Here is a 23,257-nt window from a genome sequence, read left to right as displayed (position 1 = left end):
AGGTTCAAAACATACTTTGAACACTTGGCCAAAATTCTGACTCCAACCTACTAAGCTTCCAACTTTTGTATCCCAACCTTTTTCCTTCAATACTTGACCAAACTTTTCTTCTTCTAGTCCATTATACTTTTGCTTCTAAGTTCAACCGCATGGTCCCAACGCTTAGAAATTTTCTAAGTACCAATGCTTCCTCTAAGCATAGTTTGTATACTTAGTCAAATTTTATCCTTTCAAAATTCCAACATGTGCCCCACTTTACTTAGTTGGTTCAAGTGCTTGCTTGGCACATCTCAAACTTAGATGAGGGAAAAACGAAGTCAAGGGTTTACACTTGGGATGCTATATAGAACTGATGCTGGGGCATCTGCACTGGAGGTTGCTGAATGCTTTGAAGCTGCAACTTTGCTTGAAGACTCAGCACCAGTTGAACCTTTCAAATGATGAACATTTGCTTTCTTTACCTACAGAGAAGTGGGAATTTACTATCCTAATTCTAAATTTTTACTCAAAATCTTCTCGCTTCCTGCATTTTCTTTTTCATGATTAGGGACATTATTATTAGATGATTGTCAAAATATAGTGTGTAAATAAAAGAGCAAAAATATGTTAACGAAGTTTTCTAGCCAACCTTCTTTTGTGTTTTCTTTTTCTTCACCTTCTTTTATAGAGATATGAACATTTAAGTTTGGTTGTTACGATGATGGAGATATTTAATTAAAAAAATTCATGACATAGTAAAAATATAGAGCAACAATAGGAAGAAGAAGATGAATGAAGATGATAATGAAATTCATAGAGAAAAATTAGCTAGAATCAAAAGTTTGATTTCACTTTAGTTTCTCATTTTATCTAATCATAGCCCAAAAAGAAAGAAAGAAAGAAAGAAAAGTTTTAAAAATTAAAAGAAAAAAATTGTAATCCATATTTTATTCAAACAAAGATGGGTAGAATTATTGAATAAAAAAATTTCAAAATAAAAATAGTAATCATAAAAATATATTATTTAGAGTTCAAAAAACTGCATTAGATACTCAGACATATGAACTCAACTCTGTACCCCAAGCACAGACATATGAACTCATACTAAATAACTCTGCACCCCAAACACAGACATATGAATTCCATAAATATATGAACTCTAGACATCTTATCTCAACTCAGTGTCCTAAACAGCCTTAAACTTGTTTAGAAATTGGAATGACTTTTTCTAGTAGTTTTGTTTTCTCTAAAAATATATATTTTAAACACTTAAAAGTTATTCCAAACATAATCATGAAATGTTGAGACTTGAGAGCACCCTTAAATTATCAATCCCATTAAGATAAAGTCCAGCAATTTGTCCTCCTCAACAGGCTATGAGGAACCAACTTTTTCCTCCCTTCTTAAACGGGTTAAAATGCTTGGCTTCTCATAGATTGCCATCACTAGAGAAGGATCTTTCTCTTGTGACAACAAACGAAACTAACCCACAGGCTTCCAAATTGCTTCATCTACTTCAGCACACAGCAACCCTTCTGGATTATTGGATGGGTCAAGTTCTTGTTAATGCCATGGCTGGGCTACCACTTTTGGGTAACATCATTTGCTTGCCTCTTCTTATTACAGTTTCGCCTATAGTCCTATGATCAAAATATCTTTTGATATTGTTGAAACATTAATCTGAATGAAGCTTATATCTTGCACTATTCTTGAAGCAAATAATACCATGCTTTCGAGATCATGAGACAATGATATGATGTTTATGTCACTGTTCTTCATTCAGGGAGGGACGATATTTATTGTTCTTGTTCTGCATAGCTTTGAAATTGTCCCAGATAAAATTTGTTGGTTTTGCTTTTGTAAACTTAGCTTCTATTTAAATTACCTTTTTGTTTCTTTCTTAGATGAGCACTTTCACCATGGTCCTTCCCAAATAGCAATAGTCTGTAACCTTTTCTTTTTGTTCTTTTAACGTAGCTGTGATCTAAAGAGGAAGAACAAACACTTTGATACTTTATGTTGCCACTTTAAAAAAAGGTGGAAACATTCTCTTTTTTCAAATACACCTGCTGACAAAAATCAATACAACACAACCATTATCATTATTTTTTTGGTCTGAAGCATCCACTTATTGAAACTTGGAAAGATAAAACAGAATCATGATAGAGATAGAACATTAGAAGGTGTTGTTTTGATTTGAAAGCCTGTTTTATATCTTCAAAGCTTAAGTTAAGCCCTTGGCAAATTGGAAGAAAAGCAGTACAGAAGGTAATGATTTGGATTTGGTGAACCAAAAAAGAGAGACCATGTGATTTTTTAAACAGAGATGTTACTTTTGACAACTTTAAGCCAAAGGGTTTGTGGTTTTTATTCAATTAGTATTAGCAGTTGCAAATGTTCACATGACAACAAGCATCTCACTGCTTGTCTTCTGCATACATGGAATCTTTATCACCACCAGATCTATGATTGGTTCATATCTCAGTGAAAGCTTGTTTAATAAGATTATCCTTTTCTATTAAAAATGGTTTTTCAGAACTATCATTTGCTTTTATTTTTTAAAAAATGAACTCTCATTACATACATATATTCTCTGATCTTATGTATGTTCAAAGAAATAGTATTACTTTAATTTGAATGAATGGCATTACTAAGATATTTTCACAAAAGATTTGAAGTCTAGTCTCTTCAGGATGGAAGAAAATAACAATGATTCACAGGAAGAGATAAAAGAAATATTGAGACTATCTAATAGTGTGGTAGTGGGGAAACCCATACAAACTATCTGCTCTAAATCTTCCTCTAAATAATGGCAATGCCACCTAAATTTTAAATTTCTCACTCTGTTTCCTTCTGTTTTCTTAGCCAAGATCTCTGATTTAGACGTCCTGCTATATACATCTTCATTTTTCCAACTACTCTTATCTTACAAATCTAAGAACCAAAAGGAAGACCCTTTTTTTCTATCAAGAAGAAGCAAATCATTAGCCGAATGAAGACATTACAGGGGAAGGTGGTGTCTCCCATATATCAAAAACATTCTCCTCGCTGTGAAGTGCGAAAAGGCGATCCCCGCCAATGGAGAAGTCGCAGATCGAGCCACCAACGCTTCGCCGTAGCCTGGACGTCAAAACCCAGTCAGGTCCACACAACACTGATATGGAATCATTCATGGATGAAAAGAGCTGCCCTTCATGTAATGCTAACTTGGGGTAACATGGCTCTTCTGGCATTTTTCCCTTCATTAGCCTACTTCTTGAGCTCCATCTTATGCTTCCTCCACTGCTGCTTCTCAAATCCAAAAACCCCAAATCTTCATACTCATTCACTACACAGATTGAATTGTTTTCCTCCATGGCTATGGCATCTCTTACTCTCTTCTCATCTACAGTCAATGGAGCTCCAATATCAGACCAAGACCATACCATTTTCTTCTCTCTAAAATCCAATAGGCTAATGTAGCAATTGTCCTTTCTAGGAAATAGAGTTGCTACCAATAAGCAATTGGTTCCATTCAACCATTGGAGTTTATCAGCATCTCCAAGTGACCAACCTGCAGGCTCATAGAAAAAATCTGTTTGTTTACCTGTCATTTGATCCCAAACACCAATCCCATATTCATTGCTTCTACCTTTACAACTAGAGAAGATTTTATAATCAGAACTGAAACTCAAAGCTCCGGCTGTACAGCTCTTTACCTGATTCTCATGACTGACTTGAAACTTGTGTCGAAGCTCGCCTGTTGACTTGCAGAACAGGCCCATTCCGCCATCGCCACGGCCTAATCTCTCACAAACGCTAATCATGATATTTTCAGCATCAATCCACCCCACATCGTTGACTCGCTGGTAATCGAGATTGATCGGAGGGTGTTCATCGAGCATCCAATCGTAGACATGAACCATACAGCCATGAGCAATGCAGCAACCGCCATCGGGACCGGCTCGAATGGCGGTACCATCTCCTGGGGCCTGGCCGGTCGCAGAATGCGAAAGCTTCAATCTATTGCCATCGAATTGACCCCATTTGGCAGAGCGTAAATGGTCCTGCAGGCCGTAGAAAAGAGCCTCCCGATAGAGGAGTTTCTCCGGGATATTTACCGGAACGTAGAGCTCTCCGGTGCGTAAGAGATCAAGAAGCACGGCGAAGCAATCAGGGTTCCGATCAATGAAGAATTCATCAGAATTAACGGATTGCAAATCCCAATTGTCATCGAAAAGTGCCCCAAACAAAGAATTTCGGCCGGCATTCGCGAGAGTTGTGGCGGTTGTTTCGAACAATCTACCCCCAACATTGAATCTCAACCTATCTTTCTGAATTCCCATAATTAAATTCCCTCGAAATGGGAAGACCCAGATGGGGGTTTTGCAATTGGAAACAGATTAAACTTAATTTCTCAAGATATTGCTAGACAGTCAAAACAGAGGAATAATCTCACCTGCGAAGTTGTAGAAAACAAAGAACGGAAACGAGCTAAAATTAGAAGACTAACCAACCTAAGCATAATCAAATTAGAACAGAACACACAATCAACAAGATCAAGAAGCATCAAAAGCAAGATAATAGAAGAAGAAACAAATTGAAATAGCAAGTTTAACGAGAAATTACACGACTCTCGAGCTGAAAACAGAGGAAAACAAAAGAAAAGATGAAATTGATAATCTGTACATACCTTTTTTTCCTTCCTTTTCTGAGAAAAACTATGATCTGGGTAATGAACAATGGCGGAAAAAGGAGATGGGTTTTAAAATTTATTGGATTTGGTGAAGAGGAATTAAAGACTTTGGAGCAGTTGGATTTCAAAAAGTTGACTCTCTCTCTCACCTTCATAGGGGTTTTTGCCGTTTGCCTTCTGTCCGGAGTTTGGACAGAGTCCAACTTCAAAAAGAAATATCAATAATGAAAAAAAGAAGAATGAAAAAAAATCATTGGCATCGTGGGCTCCGCTTGTCATTTGACAAATCTTTAATTTACGACCGTCCGATCAATCTGATCATGGGAACTTTACCCAATCCCACGGTGGGCTCGGTTGACATAAGAATTGACTCAATTCAGTCATTTATCGCTATTAATAAAATCAGCTCTCACACCCCCAAGGAGCTGTGTCTCCTGGGCATACTTTATTTGCCCCCCTCCATTTACACTAATTTAAATGGAAGACCCGATAAATTGTTTAATTATACTTCCACCCCCATCCAATCATCCATTTATATTGCTATAAACTTTAGAGATGGTATTAATTAAAACTTCAAACTACTCCTTGTATCAATTAAAATTTTAAATTTTTATAATTTGAACAATTTAGATCCTTTAGAAGAAATTTTTTTGAGAAAAATAATCTTAATTTGATGATTTTGAATCGATTTTAGATTGATTCAAACAAAAACTACTAGGAAATCACTAATAAGAAGTCAAAATTAATTCAGCTATGAAATCCATAATTTAAATTGATAAAATTAAAACTTTAGAGTTTTATTAATCTAATCACTTAAGTTAGAAGTATAAATTGTTATTTTTATTTTTATTTTTTTTTTATTCAACAATTACAAAATAGAAAATCAAACTAAAATGATAGTGGATATTTTATCTATTTCATTAAGTTTGATTGGCCTATCATCATTTTTTTCTTCATAAATGCTTTAATTTTAAAAATAAAAAATAAATAATCAAATACTTCAATCTGACTACATCTTTAAAAAAAAATAATTACATAAATCCCATGAAAAAAAATCTAAGAATGTCATAAGTTATCACCAACCAAGTTGGAAAACTACATCAAATGAAAATAGTGAAGAGTAAACCAACTTTAGTATTATTGGATGAAAATGAAGATGTAAAAATAATTAGTTAAAAGGAAAATTATTTCAAATGGTAAAATTATTGAAATTTTTTATAAAATATAGTAAGATTTCAAAATCATGATAGATTTTGAAATTTTGTTATATTTTATAAATATTTTGACCTTTTTCTATATTTGAAAACAGTCCTACTATTTATGTGTATCTATATTGTGTTGATAAATGAAAACTATATTTTAAAATCTCAAACTAAATATTAGAAGACAATAATGAATAAAATATTGATATTAACAATAATTAGATATGCAAAACGAGAGGTATATATGCAAATAATATGTAATAGACTTCTCAATTGATTGATAAGATTTTTTTTTTTAAATCCATTTATTTTTCCAAATCAAATCAATGATTCACACCATAATTAATTGCTTAAGTGATAAGGTTTTATTTCAACAACTTTGTGTTTTGGAGTTTAGAGAAAGAAGATATTTCTTTCATTAATCTTTGATTCCAATAATGGATCCTATAGTTTAAAGCTTCTATCAATCTTAAGATGATGACTATGATGTGTAAACCATTTTTGCGCCTAAATGGATAGACATTAACTTAATCTCATTGCTGATAACTTTAAAGCACTTTTCAAAAACAGTAGAATTTTAAATAAATAGATAAATAATATTTAGGGTAAATTGCAAAAATCATATAGTCTAAAATATGGTACTAGTTGCAATCTGAAACTTTTAATTAAAATTAAATCTTCGAACTTATATAATTATTAAAATTGAACTCTTTAAACTTAAATAATTATAAAAATTGTAACACTATTATAATATTGGGAGTCTACAAATTACAATTACCATAATTTTTTATTTTTGAATTAGGCACAATAATAACATCTTCACAACTTTAGCAATTGTTTTTCATCCACTTCACCCTCTCTCAAATAATGTTCTCTTGTCTAGTATGAGGACAAATATATAGCCTTAATTATTATTAATTTCTTTTATTGTAATTTTTTTTCTTTTACATTTCTTATATTATATTTCATATAAAGAAAAGTCATAAATTATTCTATTTCCCTTTTTATATAAAAAAAACTAAAATAAAATTGATAATTATATGATTAGAAATTATAATTTTAATTAACGTTTTAATAGAGGGAATCAATTAGATGTACTTTTTCTTCATTTTAATAACTTTTATATTGAAGTGATTGTCATGTTATTTAGTACTTATCAAAGAAACTAGATATATAAAGAACATATCTATCTTAAAATTCATTACATTATTACTATATATATGTGTGTGTGTGTAACCTTTGAAATACTTCTAACTTGATTGAATCAATTTGCCAACCAATCATGGTTGTATAAAAGACTATAGCTATAAACATTTCTTTAAAATGTTTTTCCAAATTATTTTGATAGCATATATACATACACACACATATGTAAACAAAAATCTTAGTGAAGTTATTAAATATAAAATTTAGAATGATTATATTACTTAAATTCTTTTTGTTTTTTGAGAGGAAATTAAATTAATTTTTTAGGCTCCATTTGATAATTATTTAACGATCGTTTGGTAACCATTTCATTTTTTAAAATTAAGCTTATTTTCTCTCTACTTCTTATAAATTAAGTAAAAGAGTTGAATTGTTAGCCAAATTTCAAATTCCAAATTCCAAAAACTAGTTATTAAAAACTATTTTAGTTTTCAAAACTTGGCTTGATTTTTTAACACTTTTGTAGAAACTGAATAACAAAATAAGAAATTTAAAAGTGGAAGGGGTGTTTATAGGCATTATTTTCAAAAACTAAAAATGAAAAACTAAGGTCTCATTTGGTAACCATTTGGTTTTTGGTATTTTACTTTTGAAAATTAAGCCTATAGACAATATTTCCACCTCCACATTTCATCATTTGTTATCTACTTTTTACCAATTGTTTAAAAAACCAAGCTGAATTTTGAAAACTAAAAAAGAGTAGGCCACATTTAGTAGCCATTTGATTTTGGTTTTTTATTTTTAAAAATTAAGTCTCGTAGACACTACTTCCACCTTCAAATTTCTTTCTTTATTATTTACTTTTTGCCAGTAGTTAAAAACTAAGAGAAATTTTGAAAACTAAAAAATATAGGTCTCATTTGGTAACCATTTGATTTTTGGTCTCTTGTTTCAAAATTAAGCCCCTAGACACTACTTTTACTCTAAATTTCTGTCTTTGTTATCTACTCTTTGCCAATAGTTAAAAACCAAGAAAAAATTTTAAAACTAAAAAAAACTAGCTTTTAAGATTTGTTTTTGTTTTTAGAATTTGACTAAAAATTTAACAATTGTACTAAAAAAAGTTGCAAACCACGGTAAGAAATGGGGAGGAAATAGGTGTAATTTTCAAAAAAAAAAATACCAAACATGGCTTGAACTTTTAAAAACTTTTTTTTTTTTTTTTTGGAAATTGGCTAAAAATTCAACCATTATACTTAAGAAATATGCAAATCATTGTAAGAAATGAGGAGGAAATAGGCGTAATTTTCAAAAACAAAAAATTATTACCAAACATGGTTGTAGCTTTTAAAAACTTGTCTTTGTTTTTGAAGTTTGGCTAAAAATTCAATCATTATACTTAAGAAAATGCAAATCATTGTAAGAAATAAGGAGGAAATAGGCTTAATTTTCAAAAACAAGAAATAAAATGTGTTGGAATATAAGGAACACATGAAATAGCGAAACAAAGATTGATAACGTTCTAATTACATTAAAAAAACAAGAATAATCATGCATAAAGGGTTAGAAATTACAACATTTGTAGAATCCACCGCAATCTTCCTCTTTGAAGCTTGACTATAGCATGTAGTTGTACTCTCCTCACTATATATATATTATGTGTCCATTTAATATAACCGTCATCAATAAGTTGATCCTTTTATAGGTTGTTTGTAACCTCAACTAGGTCAAATACCAAAATACCCCTAAGTTACATCTTTTCTCCTTAAGTACCATTGTTCTTCTAATGAACGATTAATTTAGGATCATAATCACTAAATCCATTCCTTCACATACCAAAGAGAGGATGGAGCCTCTTGTTCAAGACTTGGGATCAACCCTTAAATGAACAACATTTCTACTGTCCCTAAAAAGAGTAGGAGTGAATTTCATCTTGTAAATTCTATGTCCCTAGCCATCTATCCGGTCTTATCCCTGAAATGAGAGGCATAATGAGCAGCGATATTGAGCTTACCCTCATCTATGCAGATCAATGGACAATCACGAATAAACAGGAGTTCATAGACTGCTCAAGATTCAGATCAAGTTATCTAGGTCATCAAGAAGTGAAATTAATCAGTGTTAACAGTAAACGATGTTAATATGTAACGGTGATTATTTCGTGGTATGTTTTACACAATCTCATCATGTAGAACACCCACGTTCACATGGCTTTACATGAACAAACTGATCACATCGTTTATGACACTTTACAACATTTGTAGCAATCATAAAGCGGATTGTATTTAATAATATCTCCAGAAATAGGTACCCAACCTAATCCAAGTACTATAGACTGTTTAAGCTATTTTACTTAAACTTGATCTAGTTTATGTCTCCACATAAAGTCCAAGTATTCATGACAATAGCCAAGAGTTCGTATTTTATTTGATTTAGAGTTATTAAACAATCAAGAAAACTTGTCTGAATAAATTTCATATATATTTACTATTTACAGAACTATGAGTTTTAGGGCATACAACTCAACAAAATGATTATCAAACATGGTCTAAATAATTATCAAACGGGTCCCTAGTTTTTAGTTTGCAGTTTTTTAATTTCTTCTTCTTTTTATTTTTTTTTACAACTTCCTTACATGGTTTTTATCTTTTTTAACTCAACATTTAAATTTTTAGAACAAAAAATAATTTTTAGGCCTCACTTGGTAACCATTTAGGTTTTTTTTTTTAGTTTTTGAAAATTAAATCATACCATCTCTAAATTCTTGCTTTGATGCCTACTTTTTACCCATGTTTTTTAAAATAAAGTCAAATTTTGAAAAATAAACAAACTAGTTTTTTAAAAACTTGTTTTTGTTTTTTAAGTTTGACTAAAAATTTGACTATTCTACCTAGGATAGATACAAACCATGATAAAAAATGAGATGAAATAGATTTAATTTTAAAAACTAAAAACAAAAAATAAAATGATTACTAAACGAGACCTTAACTTTTAATTTTTAGTTCGATTTTTTTTAACATTCATAAAAAATAATAAAACAAAAAAATAGAGGAGCGAAAGGAGAGTTTATTAACTTAATTTTCAAAAACCCAAATAATTACCCTCCATGATCTTTTGTATAGATTTCAAAACTTAATATGAACGCCACGTCATCAATAACCAAATCATTTATTCACGCTTCAAGGTCAGAAAATACAATTTTTTGCTTGTTTTTTCCTTAAATAAAATTATTATTTTATTTAAATATTTATCAATGTCAAGACATAGAGTCCCGTTACGTTGAAGTAAAGCATCGATATCGAGAGAGAAGGGTCCCAGATTCGGAAGCGATGGCACATAATTTTTTACTCAATTTTATATTCTATTCGTTTTTATATATCTGGATATTATATTTTTAATTAAAATATCATGGCTTCTCTGTCCAAACGTTTTTTCCCCTTCATTACAACCATTTTATATAATATAATAAGATCAAATAATTGAATGCACTCGTAAAAATTAAATCATTAAGGTATATGGATTTTCAAAAAAATTAATAGCTGTATGTATTTAGATAATAATTATGATGAACATAATTTTTTTTAAAAAAATAAGCCTAAGGAATTTGGATGTATAAACTTTTAATTAAGTTATTAATATCTTTGATAGTTAAACTATGGTTGACAGAGTTAGAAATTTTTTTTTAGGAAGGATACTGTGTAAATAAAAAATTGTAAAAAAATATTTATAACTCCATAAATTAACTAAGTTAATATATATTACAATTAATTCTACGAGTTTTCATGTTTTTAAATCGATCTAAATTTCTTGAATTGAAAAATATGATTATGAGGCGGATAAGAGTATTGTTGTAAATATGCTCTACGAACTTGATCTTAAATATTATCATTATATTTAGAAATTTTAGTTCTTAGACCATGATCTGCAGGTAGCTTTCTTAAATTGATTTTTATGTAAAATATATTAGAATCAGATGTATATTTCTTTTTGAAGATGATGACTATGTGGTTTCTATGGTTATATTAAAAGAAATATCTCTTTACATTAATATAGACCATATAAAAGTATTATTAATAAAAATATTATGATTTATTACCTAATTAAAAGTATAAAAATTAAAAAGATTGAGAACAATTTAAAATTTACTTGTGAATGTTATGATAAGTATACACTATCAAGAAACAAGATAATCATTATCTTGAAGTTCAACTCTAAAATTAATTGAAATAAATATATATATTAAGTAATACCAACTTACAAAATTAGGGGAAAAAATACCTTTTTGAATGTTGTTGAAATTTGAATATGAAAATTTAGGTTGAAAAATATTTATAATCAAAAGAAATTGTTGCTCATTTTTTTTGTTTAAAATTTAAATTATGAGTTTTTTTTTTTAAAAAAACCTAAATAACATACCAAAATTTGATTTTAAAATAAATTATAAATTCAAAAGCGTTGGGGGGTTTCAACCCACACCCTCACCCAACAGAATACACCCCACTACCACTGCATCATACTCTTATCTTTGAAATAAAAAATGGATTTTAATATATATATCGTTAAATATTACTTATATTTTATATTTAAAATACAAAATACGATAAATCGAAGAAATATGTGCCTCTAATTCTTACGTGACTCTGCTGATAGTACTTGAAATTGACTCCACTGTACAATATATTAAAAAAAGAGTGATATCCCACTTAATAAAAATAAATTTAATTGCTAAAAAAAAAAAAAAATTTAAACCTTTATTTGTATTAAAATAATCAGAACATTTAAGATAAAGATAATGAAATAAAATTAAATGCAGCATTTTTCTTAATTAGTTATTCTTTTATGGACATGAGAGGATAATACTGAATCATTTAGACTGACCCATCATTTTGTTTCATAAAATTGATTGGTGGTATTTTGATTTTTCTTTTTTACAAAAGATAATTAAAGATAATATTTCTCGATAAATTTTATGACAAAAAGCCCGTTAGTTTCTAAACTTTTTATAGAATTAATAATTTAGTATTTATATTTTGAAAACTTCAATAATTTAGTCATGAAATTTTTCCTCAAATTAAGTTTCAACTTTCAATGTGTAACAACTTGGTCTTTATAGTTTATAAAAAAATTGATTCGCGATTAATTAATCTACGCATGTAAGAATTTTCATCAAACCTTAACAATATTTTTCAATATAAGGATAAATTCATTACAAAGTGTAAAGTACAAAAATTAAATTGTTATTTATTAAAATTCAACGACTATGGCCCCGTTCAGTAACCATTTTGTTTTGGTTTTTGGTTTTTGAAAATTAAGCCTATTTCCTCTCCATTTCTTACCTTGATTTTCATCTTTCTTGAGTACAATGGTTGAATTCTTAGCCGAATTTCAAAAACGAAAACAACTTTTGAAAAGATACTTTTTTATTTTTAAAATTTGGCTTGTTTTTTTAAATCAATGGTAAAAAGTAGATAAAAAAAGTAAGAATTTTTTATTACTAAACAGGTCTACATTATTACAAATTTAAAAACCAAATTGTTACCAATTAAATAAAGATTAAATTATTAGATTCCTAAAACTTTAGAAATGAAAAGTGTTTTTAAACCTAAATTTTACAAATCAATTAAGTATTTGTCAATTGAATTGCTCATATGGGACCATAGTTCAAAATTATATTTGGAGATGAACAATTAATCATCTCTAGAGACTATATTACATATAAATTTAAATAAAGAAAACTGAAGGAACAAATAATGCATATGGCTCCATCTTGTCATAGATTACAAATAAAATAAGGTTCAAACTTCGAGATATAATTACAAGGCATAGTTATATAGTTTACTCTTATATAGTTAATTATGCAAATCAAATGTTTTAAAACTTATATGATGAATACGTGCAAATTAGATTATGCTATAAAAACTTTATTATTAATATTTTTTTTTTCACAAAATCAGTACATATATGACTTATGAAATAAGCAAAAATGATATAATTCATAAATTTTGAAAGTGTAATAAAGATTGTAATTTATTTTAATAAAGATCTATATGATTAAAGTGAATTAGTAAAAAATACTTAAATTGATAGCTAACTAATTATATGGTTGAGGTTGTTACTAATCAGTCTTTGCTTTGCTTAAGACTCATGGGTTCATTGGTGACTTCATTTCAAGTTTTCTTTAACTTAAAGTGATTGAAAAAGATGACTTCTTCAAACTTCATTCTTCATACAATTTATTACTTTTAGTTGTTCAAGGCCCCATTGGCAGCCACACATCAATTGACTAATTAATATAAATATGTGTTCTTTATTTTCAACTCATTTGTCCACTTGCCTTATGAAATAACAATATTGACGTGAAAATTTGCATTGCGGGCATTGAGCATTCTTCCCGTACACTCCTCTGATCCAAGCCTGTTGTTCGGGCTAACTTGCGTAAGAATATTCACATCAATGTAGTGTCGAGAACTGAGTACACACTATGTGCCTATATTAGTACACAATATTTAGCTCAGTTAAGTATTGAGAGAATTAGAATTTCTCACTTGGAGTTATTTATTACTTTTTTTTCTCTTTGGAGCTGTTAAAGTGGGACGATCTATTCAAGACCCTCTTAACACTCGCTTAGGATTATGTATAATGCCAACAATGTTAGGATTGATGTGATCTTCAAGGTTGTAGAGTGCCAGTAGTAAGCTTGATTCAATTATTCAATGAAATTTCACAAGTTCGACTAGATGATCTGAAACCTGAGGGGCTGTCTTTCCCTTTTGGAACGTGTAGATTTCTATATAACCTTTTGTTCTCTTTAGACTTGGACTTGTCTATGGGCTTTGGGTCTTGTGTGGACAACCCTCAACAAACCAAAACATAACATTTAGAGGTTGTTTGGGGCGTTGAGTTGAGATAGGATGTCTGGAGTCCATATGTCTGTGGAGTTCATATATCTGTGGAGTTTATATGTCTGTGTTTGGGATGTAGAGTTATTTAGTCTGAGTTCATATGTCTGTGTTTGAGAGTAGGGTTGAGTTCATATATATGGGTATCTGATGCAGTTTTTTGAACTCTAAATAATATGCTTTTATGATTACTATTTTTGTTTTCAGGCGGCACTAGCTAGTCGTTAATCACGGTGATTCCTACGGAGGGTTGTAACATAGGATTCGGAACAACCCAAGTTTCAGAAATGAATAGGGTCTTATAGTTTCGTCTTAGATATCGTATTCCAACTTGGGGGTATATTCATACCGTTCTATAAGATTTGAAAATGGTAGGTCACACTTACAAGAATTACTAATTATTAGTAAAGATCTTGACCGAAAACGGTAACCGAATGAACTATAAGAATAAGAGTTATTTTCGATATAATATTTGGTCAAGATTGTCTTGCTTCAGTGAAGGAATTTTTTTACTACCCCGCAGTAGCAGCTATTCTAAATCACTAATGTATCGTTGTAAAATAAGTAAAGAAAAATGGGTACTTTATCTCTTTGCTAAAATTGGATTTAGATGCATCAAGTTTAATAGAATTTGTTTGTTTTTCCAGCAATGTCGAATTCAATAATACAACTACCCGCTTCTAATAAGTTTAATGGAGAAGGATCTTCCAACTGGAAATCCAACATAAATACAATATTAGTTGTGGATGGTCTGAGGTTTGTGTTAATGGAGGAGTGTCCTCTGATTCCTAGTTCAATAGTGAACCGAAATGTTCGGGACACCTATGATCGATGGGTTAGGGCTAACAAAAAAGTCAAGGCTTACATCTTAGCAAGTATATATGATGTTCTTAATAAGAAACATGAAGTAATGCCCACTGCCCATGAGATAATGGCGTCGCTCCAGGAGATGTTTGAGTATCCATCATCTTCTGTTCGACATGAAGCCATTAAATATGTCTATAATACACACATGAAAGATGGTGCCAACGTCAGAGAACATGTTCTCGATATGATGGTCCATTTTAATATTGCTGAAGCTCACGGGGCGACCATTGATGAAACCAGTCAAGTCAGTATGATATTAGAATCTTTTCCCAAGAGTTATCTAACTTTCAGTACTAATGTTGTGATGAACAAGATTAGTTACGATTTGACAACATTGTTGAATGAACTACAAACGTATCAGTCTATGATGAAACTTAAAGAAAGTGAAGTAAACGTTATTTCACGGCCAAAAAAGTTTCTCAAGGGTTCTTCGTCAGCAACAAAAGCTACTGACAAAAAGAAGTTTGTTCCCTCATCTTCAAAAGACAAAAGTGTACAAATGAAGAAGAAGGGTAAATGGATTAAAAAACCCACTGTAAAGAAAAATAAAGCTCCCAAAGGGAAATGTTTCCATTACGGAGAGGATGGGCATTGGAAACGTAACTGCCCAAAGTATTTAGCTGAAAAGAAAGCGGAAAAAGCAAACCAAGGTAAATCAAATTTATTAGTAGTTGAAACATGTCTAGTGGAGGATACTCACTTAACCTGGATATTAGATTCGAGCGCCACTAATCATGTTTGCACTTTTCTACAGGAAATTAGTTCTTGGAAACATCTTTCTGAATAATAAATGACTTTCAATGTGGGAACAGGAGAAGTCATTTCGACTGAAGCAACAGGAGATGTCAAACTATTTTTTGGAGAATCTTTCATCTTACTTAAGAATGTATATTATGTACCTAAGATGAAAAGAAACTTAATCTCCATTTCCTGTCTGCTAGAAAATATGTACAGAATATCTTTTGAATTTAATGAAGTATTTTTTTTTTTCAAGAGGTGTTCATATTTATTCTGCAAGACTCGAAAATAACTTGTACATATTAAAACCAACTGAAGCAAAGGCCATTCTAAATATAGAGATGTTTAAAATGGCTGAAACTCAAAATAAAAGATGGAAAATTTCTCCTAACGCCTATCTTTGGCACCTCAAACTTGGTCACATTAATATCAACATGATTGAGAGATTAGTTAAGAACGGTCATCTAAGTCAGTTAGAAGATAGTTCTTTATCTTCATGTGAATTATGTATTGAGGGAAAATGACTAAAAGATCTTTTTCTAAAAAAGGTCTTCGTGCCAAAGAACCTCTCGAACTTATACATTCAGACCTCTGTGATCCGATGAATATAAAAGCACGAGGTGCATATCAGTATTTTGTCAATTTCATTGATAATTACTCTAGATATGGCTATATTTACTTAATGAGTCATAAGTCTGAAACTCTTGAAAAGTTCAAAGAATTTAAGATCGAGATAGAAAACTTGTTAGGTAAAAGAATTAAAACACTTCGATCTGATCGAGGTGGTGAGTATATGGACTTACAATTCCAGAACTATTTAGTAGATCATGGAATTCAATCCCAACTCAACACATTTGGAACACCACAACAAAACGGTGTTGTAGAAAGAAGAAATCGAACCTTGTTGGACATGGTCCGATCAATGATGAGTTACGATTAGTTACCTCAATCCTTTTGGAGGTATGCAGTACAGACTATAGTATATATTATGAACGTCGTTCCTTCAAAAAGTGTTTTAAAAACACCGCATGAGTTATGGAAATGACACAAAAGTAGTTTACGTCATTTTCAGGCTTGGGGATGTCCAGCACACGTGATGGTACAAAATCCTAAGAAACTGAAAATACGTTCGAAGTTATGCCTCTTTGTAGGATACCCAAAAGAAACAAAATGAGGATTGTTTTATAATCCTTAAGAAGATAAAGTGTTTGTATCGACAAATGCTACATTCTTGGAGGAAGATCATATTAAAAATCATCAACCTCGCAGTAAACTAATATTTCAAGAAATGACCAAAAATACTATAGAAAAATCAACAAGAGTTATTGATCAAGCTGGTCCATCAACAACTATTGTTGCCCCGTCACGTCCTTCTCAAGAGTTGAGTATGCCTCGACATAGTGGGAGGGTTGTTCTGCAATATGAACACTATATGGGTTTAACATAAACTCAAAGCATCATATATGATGATAGTCTAAAGGATCCATTATCCTTTAAAAAGGTAATGGAAGATGTTGATAGGGAACAGTGGATAAAGGCCATAGATGTTGAAATGGAGTCAATGCATTTTAATTCTATCTGGGAACTTGTAGATCAACCATATGGGGTTAAACCTATTGGTTGTAAATGGATCTACAAGAGAAAACGAGATCAAACTAGCAAGGTGAAAATCTACAAAGCTAGACTCGTGGCAAAAGGTTTTACCCAAAGAGAGGGGGTTGATTATGAAGAAACCTTTTCTCCTGTTGCCATGATAAAATCTATAAGAATACTTCTATTCATTGCCACATATTATGACTATGAAATATGGCAAATGGATGTCAAGAAATCTTTCCTGAATGACCATCTTGATGAAAGTATTTTAATGTCTCAACCAGAAGGGTTCATTGAACAGGGATAGGAACAGAAAGTCTGTAAACTTAAACGATCCATTTATGGATTGAAACAAGCTTCTAGATCCTGGAATATAAGATTTGATACTGCGATCAAATCTTATGACTTTGAACAGAATGTTGACAACCTTATGTATACAACAAAATAATCAACAAAACTGTAGCATTCTTGGTGCTTTATGTTGATGATATCTTGCTCATTGGGAATGAGACAAGCTTCCTTGCTGACATTAAGAGATGGATAGCATCACAATTCCAAATGAAAGATTTGAGTGATGCTCAATATGTTCTAGGGATACAAATTTTTCAAAATCAAAAGAATAGAGCCCTAGCACTATTTCAAGCATCTTATATTGACAAGATGTTGTCACGCTATAATATGCAAAATTCTAAAAAATTTCCTTTTAGACATGGAATTCATTTGTCAAAGAAGCAGTGTCCTAAGACGCCTAAAAAAGTTAAGGAAATGAAAAAAATTCCATATGCATCTGTAGTTGGGAGTTTGATGTATGCAATGTTATATACACGTCCTGATATATGCTTTGTAGTTGGAATCGTTAGTAGGTTCCAATCCGATCCAGGACACAGTTATTGGACTGCTGTAAAAAACATTCTTAAGTATCTAAGGAAAACGAGGGACTATGTGCTTATGTATGGACCTAAGGATTTGATCCTTACTAGATACACTGATTTTGATTTTCAAACTGACGTAGATTCTAGGAAATCTACTTCAGGATCAGTTTTCACTCTCGATGGAGGAGCTATAATTTGAAGAAGCATTAAACATAGTCGTATCACTGACTCCACGATGGAAGTATAATACTTAGTTGCATGTGAAGCCGCTAAATAAGCAGTATGGCTACGTAAATTCTTAGCAGATTTGGAAGTAGTTCCAGATATGCACCTGCCCATCACTTTGTATTGTGACAATAGTGGTGCAGTTGCCAACTCCAAAGAACCAGTGAGTCACAAAACGTGGAAAACACATTGAAAGAAAGTACCATTTCTTCAGGGAGATAGTACACCAAGGAGACGTAATCGTCACGAAGATAGCCTCAGAAGACAACCTTGTTGATCCATTTACGAAGGCCCTCTCGACTAAAGTATTCGAGGGCCACCTAGTTGGACTAAGACTATGAGCAACATAATCTAAGGCAAATGGAAAATATCTATGGTATTTTAGATGTCCTAGTTTATTGTGTTTTCCCTCTATGTTCATCAACATTATAAACATTGTAAATATTTGTATGTTTTTTTCTCACTGGAGTCTTAATCTAAGTGGTAGATTGTTAAAAAATGTCCTACAACTTGCAATTCATAAATTTCGTGTTAAACATTCTATTTATCGATAAAATATTATTGAGTATTTTATTCAATAAAATTGTTGATATTGAATTCTATCATGAAAATTCAATAAACAAATCCATGGCTATAGTATGAATACTTTAACTTTATGTAGTGACATAACTAGGATCAAGTTATAGTATATAGACTAAATGGTCTATAAGTATATGGATGAAATTGGGTATCTCATCCTGGTAACACTATTGGATGCGACTCATTTTGTATGTTGATACAAATGATATGATCCACAGATCATTCATGTAGAGATATGTGAGTGGGGGCATCCTATGCAATGAGTTTGCATAAGACTGAACCTCGAAATAGTCGCTTTTCTTTATAACGACCGTTAACTGTTAAAACTAACTATTTCATACTAAAATAACCTAAGATAAATTGATCTTAAGTCTGAACTAACTATGAATTCTTGTTTATTCGAGATCATCCTTTGATTTGCATATGTGAGAGTAGTCCAACAACAATGCTAAATAAGCCTCCCATTTTGGGGATAAGACCGAATAGATAGCTAGGGACATAACCTTGCAAGATGGAATTCACTTCTGTCCGTCTTAGGGTTAGTAGATAGGTTGTTCTCTAAGTGCTGATTCCTGATCTTGAACGATGGGGCCCTGCCCTCTCTTGATAGAAAGGGACATGATTCATAAGTGGTATTGTGAATCAGTTGTTCAATAGAGGGTCAGTGGGAGCTTAAGGAACAAGATGCATTTACAGGGGTAAAACGGTAATTTTGACCAAATTGTAAATACGAACGACATGTGAAGGATCAACTTACTGGTTATAGTTAAAATGGATATAAATATATCTACGGTGAGGAGAGTGCAACTATCGAGCTATAATGGTATGCCTTGATAGTTAACGAATAGTAATTAATTCGGTTTTAAAGAGTTTAACCAATTAATTACAAATCGTTGAAGCTCATGATCTGTAGGTCCATTAGGTCCCTCTACTAGCTCATAAATTGGATTAATAAATTGAGTATTAATTGATGAAATTAGGGTTATGAATTTGAAACATTCAAACCTTGTATACGATACAATTGAAGCGTTTAATTTTATCGAAAATTAAACGAAATTGGAGAATCAATTAATATTTAAATTATGATTTAAATGTTAATTACATGTAATTGAATTCATTATAGTGGAATAGTTGTTTTATTAATTTAATATCAAGATATTAAATTAATAAATTAATTAAAATTAGTTTTATTTAATTGATTAAAGAATTAATTTTATAGAACTAATATTAAAATAAATTAGTTTATTTTAAAACAAAATTACATTATTTTTAAATCAATTTGATTGTTTAAAAATAAAGGAAAAATTGTGATAGTGGATTTTCCCCAAAAATTGGAAAAATCCACTATGGGTGATTAAGTAGTTAATCACCCAATTTCATTATTAATTCATTCAAACTTCAAAGCAACTACTGGCTGCCATGCATCCCATCTCCCTGCATAAAAATGAGGTTATAAATTGAAGCTTAAGGCTGAGGAAAAAGTGATGCATGTTGTGTGTTTTAACCTAACTTCTGCTGAAGTAGAAACCCTCTTCCTTCTCTCAAAATCATCCAAATTCAGCTCAATTTGAAAGCTTCCATCACACAATCCTTCTTGAGATTAGTAAGAGAAGATCTTGGTGGTGGTCTAATTGAAGAATCAAGCTCAAATTTGTGATATTCTGCTGAGTTTGTGGAGGTTTCTTCAAAGGTAATGTGTAACTCAAACCCTCTTGTAAACTTGTTATGAGTAGCATGTTTTGAACTCAAATTAAGAGTAGTTAGAGTGCTTATTGATTTTGAATTCTTTCGTTGCATATTATATAACTCCTTTATAACTGTTGGGGTTGATACCCTAAATCTCGTAGGGTCCTGTAATTTGTAAACACTTGTACGAACAAAGATTTTGTGATTTATAATATATGATTATTTATTCATTTCAGTCTATAAAATATGAGATACTTTAGTTGCATTAACCACAAAACAATAAATGAAGATTCATGGTTATCGTTGTAACTTAAGCATGTATGTGGAGACATACAAATGGATCGTGCTTTAAGTGATAACCTAAATGGTCTGTAGTATATGGATAAGAAGAGATACCTTATCCTAGTGACACTACGAGTGTGACCCGCTTTGTAGGTGTTACAAATGTTGTAAAGTGTTACAAATGATCTGATCCTGATCATTCACGTATTAGACATGCGAGCGGGATATTCTATACAAAGGAGTTTGTATAAGACTGGACCACGAAATGTTTAGTCTCGTTATATAACGTTATTCATAATTGAGACTTTCATTTCACTAGGATGACCATAGGTAACATGACCTTAATCTTGAGTGAGTTGTGAACTCATGCCTATGAGAGTGGTCCTTCAATTTGCATGGGTGAGAGTGGCCAGATCGTCGACTAAACAATCTTATCACTTTGGGGATTCGTCTGATTGCGGAGCTGTGAACTCAGCTACACAAGATGGAATTCACTTCTTCCCCGAAGCAGGGGTAAGTAGATAAATTGCTCCTTTAAAGGCTGATTCTGGGGTTTGAACAATGTGGCGCCACACCTTCTCTTGGCCCGAGAAGGGTTTAGTCATAGTATGACTATGATTTATTGTTTATTAGATGAATCAGTGGTACTTAAGGAGTTAAATGTAACTACAGGGGCAAAATGGTAATTTGGCTCAGCTGTACTTACAACGTTTGTGAAAGGCCATCGTATTGTTGATTGGTTATATCCAATGGATACAGAAATATATCTATAGTGCGAAGAATGCAGCTATCGGTCTTTAGTGGAATGCCCGATAGTTAACGGATAGTGGATATCGTGATTAAAGAATTTAGTCAGTTATTCACATACCGTTGGGGCTTCAAGCTACAGGTCCATAAGGTCCCCCTGGTAGCTCAATGGATTCAAGTTGAGAATCAGTTTTTGGGTTAGTTTGAATGTTCAAATTAACAAGAAGGAATCTGATTATATATGATATAATTAAATTAATTCAATTATATATAATATAATTGATATGATGTATTTTATACACTATTATTTGATTGGAAGAATTAATATAAATATGATTTATATTAAATGTCATAAAATAGAAAAAGAACTATGGTTTATATGTTGCATATGATGCAATATTAAAACTATAGGTCATAAATATAATATGATAAGTTAGTTATTATATTTATTTATAATTTATTAATTATATGATAATTGATATTTCTTTTTCTAAATAACTGACCTTAGTGGATGATTTTAGACGGTTTTATGGCTAACTATGAGATAAAAAGAAATATGATTTAAAAATTCTCATGACAACAAAACAAGTAATCAGATTACTAATCGAGTGTCTAAGATAGCACTGAGTATACTAGACGATCGCTTGAGAACCTAAACGATCGAGCGTCGAGTTTATACGATAGACTTCATCTATTACACGATTGTGTGATCACTTACTCGATCGTCTACTCGATCGTTTCCTCCTCCATTCCTCCTTCCCTCTGTCCAAAATAAGCCAGAGCCCACAACTCGTAGATTCTCACACCGAGAATACTAAGGTAATCTTGTGGTGGTGTCTAGTTCTATTCGAGGATTGAGTTTTACTCGTTGGTGATCAAAGAAGTTTCAGTCGCTCGTAGTGTTCGTGTTGTTCGATGCGTTCGTGACCAATTGAGGGAAATACGTGAAGAAAGAGTTCTTCAAAGGTATTGTTACTCGATTTTTTGTATTTAATTTAAGAAGCATGTTGTAATTTACCTTTAATGCATAATCGTATCTATATGATTGTAAATGTTTATGCTTTTTCACAATGGAGTTTGGTACGATCCGCTTCCACTCAAAGGTCCTCTATATTTAGAGTTTCTTCAATAACATGCATATACATCTCATCATCCTCATATCAAATAGAAACTCATAGAATAATAATATATTCAAATCATGTTAGCATTCGAATATCTATATGCGCATCTAGTCTTTTAAATCCTCATATTAGCAAGGCATACATAAACATCAAACCATCATCAAATCCCCAGTAAATCATAACTACATTGCCTGGCACGTGGGCAGTTCCAGTAGTAAGATTACTTACCTCCAATTGCACATCCAAAATTATCCAAAGTAATCAATCCTTTCACCTTGGACAATCTCAAGATTTAACCTAAGGACTGTTGGGGTTAATGCCCTAAATCTTGTAGGGTTCTGTAGCTTGTGAACACCTGTATGAACAAATGCTTGTGATGTAATAATATGAGATATTTTCTTCACTATTGTCTATGAAATATGAGATATTTTAGTTGCATTAACCACAGACCAATAAATTAAGATCCCTGGTTATCGTTGTAACTTAAGCATGTATGTGGAGACATACAAGTGGATCATGCCTTAAGTGATAACCTAAATGGTCTATAGTATATGGATAAAGGAGGGAAACCTTATCCTAGTAACGTTACAGATATGACCCGTTTTGTAGATGTTACAAGTGTTGTAAAGTGCTACAGATGGTCTGA

The 23,257-nt window shown here is 31.4% G+C and overlaps 1 protein-coding gene across 1 annotated transcript; it reads right to left on the bottom strand.

Moving 5' to 3' along the window:
• Window positions 1-2,673: 2,673 nt before the first annotated feature.
• Window positions 2,674-4,983, bottom strand: LOC120071708 (BTB/POZ domain-containing protein At2g24240). Its single transcript, XM_039024088.1, has 2 exons — window positions 4,652-4,983; window positions 2,674-4,417 (listed from the first exon to the last, which is right to left on the bottom strand). The coding sequence occupies exon 2, from the start codon at window positions 4,302-4,304 to the stop codon at window positions 2,964-2,966; it is 1,341 nt and encodes a 446-aa protein (XP_038880016.1). The 5' UTR covers window positions 4,305-4,417; window positions 4,652-4,983; the 3' UTR covers window positions 2,674-2,963.
• Window positions 4,984-23,257: the final 18,274 nt, after the last annotated feature.

This window comes from Benincasa hispida, chromosome 2 (genome assembly GCF_009727055.1).
Source record: "Benincasa hispida cultivar B227 chromosome 2, ASM972705v1, whole genome shotgun sequence".
Lineage (NCBI taxonomy): Eukaryota > Viridiplantae > Streptophyta > Magnoliopsida > Cucurbitales > Cucurbitaceae > Benincasa > Benincasa hispida.
Note: the sequence above shows the minus strand (reverse complement) of the source record. Positions and strands in the feature narration are given on the sequence as shown.

Coding starts and splice junctions, on each gene's coding strand:
- LOC120071708 (XM_039024088.1), bottom strand. CDS start 4,304: ATGGGAATTCAGAAAGATAGGTTGAGATTCAATGTTGGGGGTAGATTG.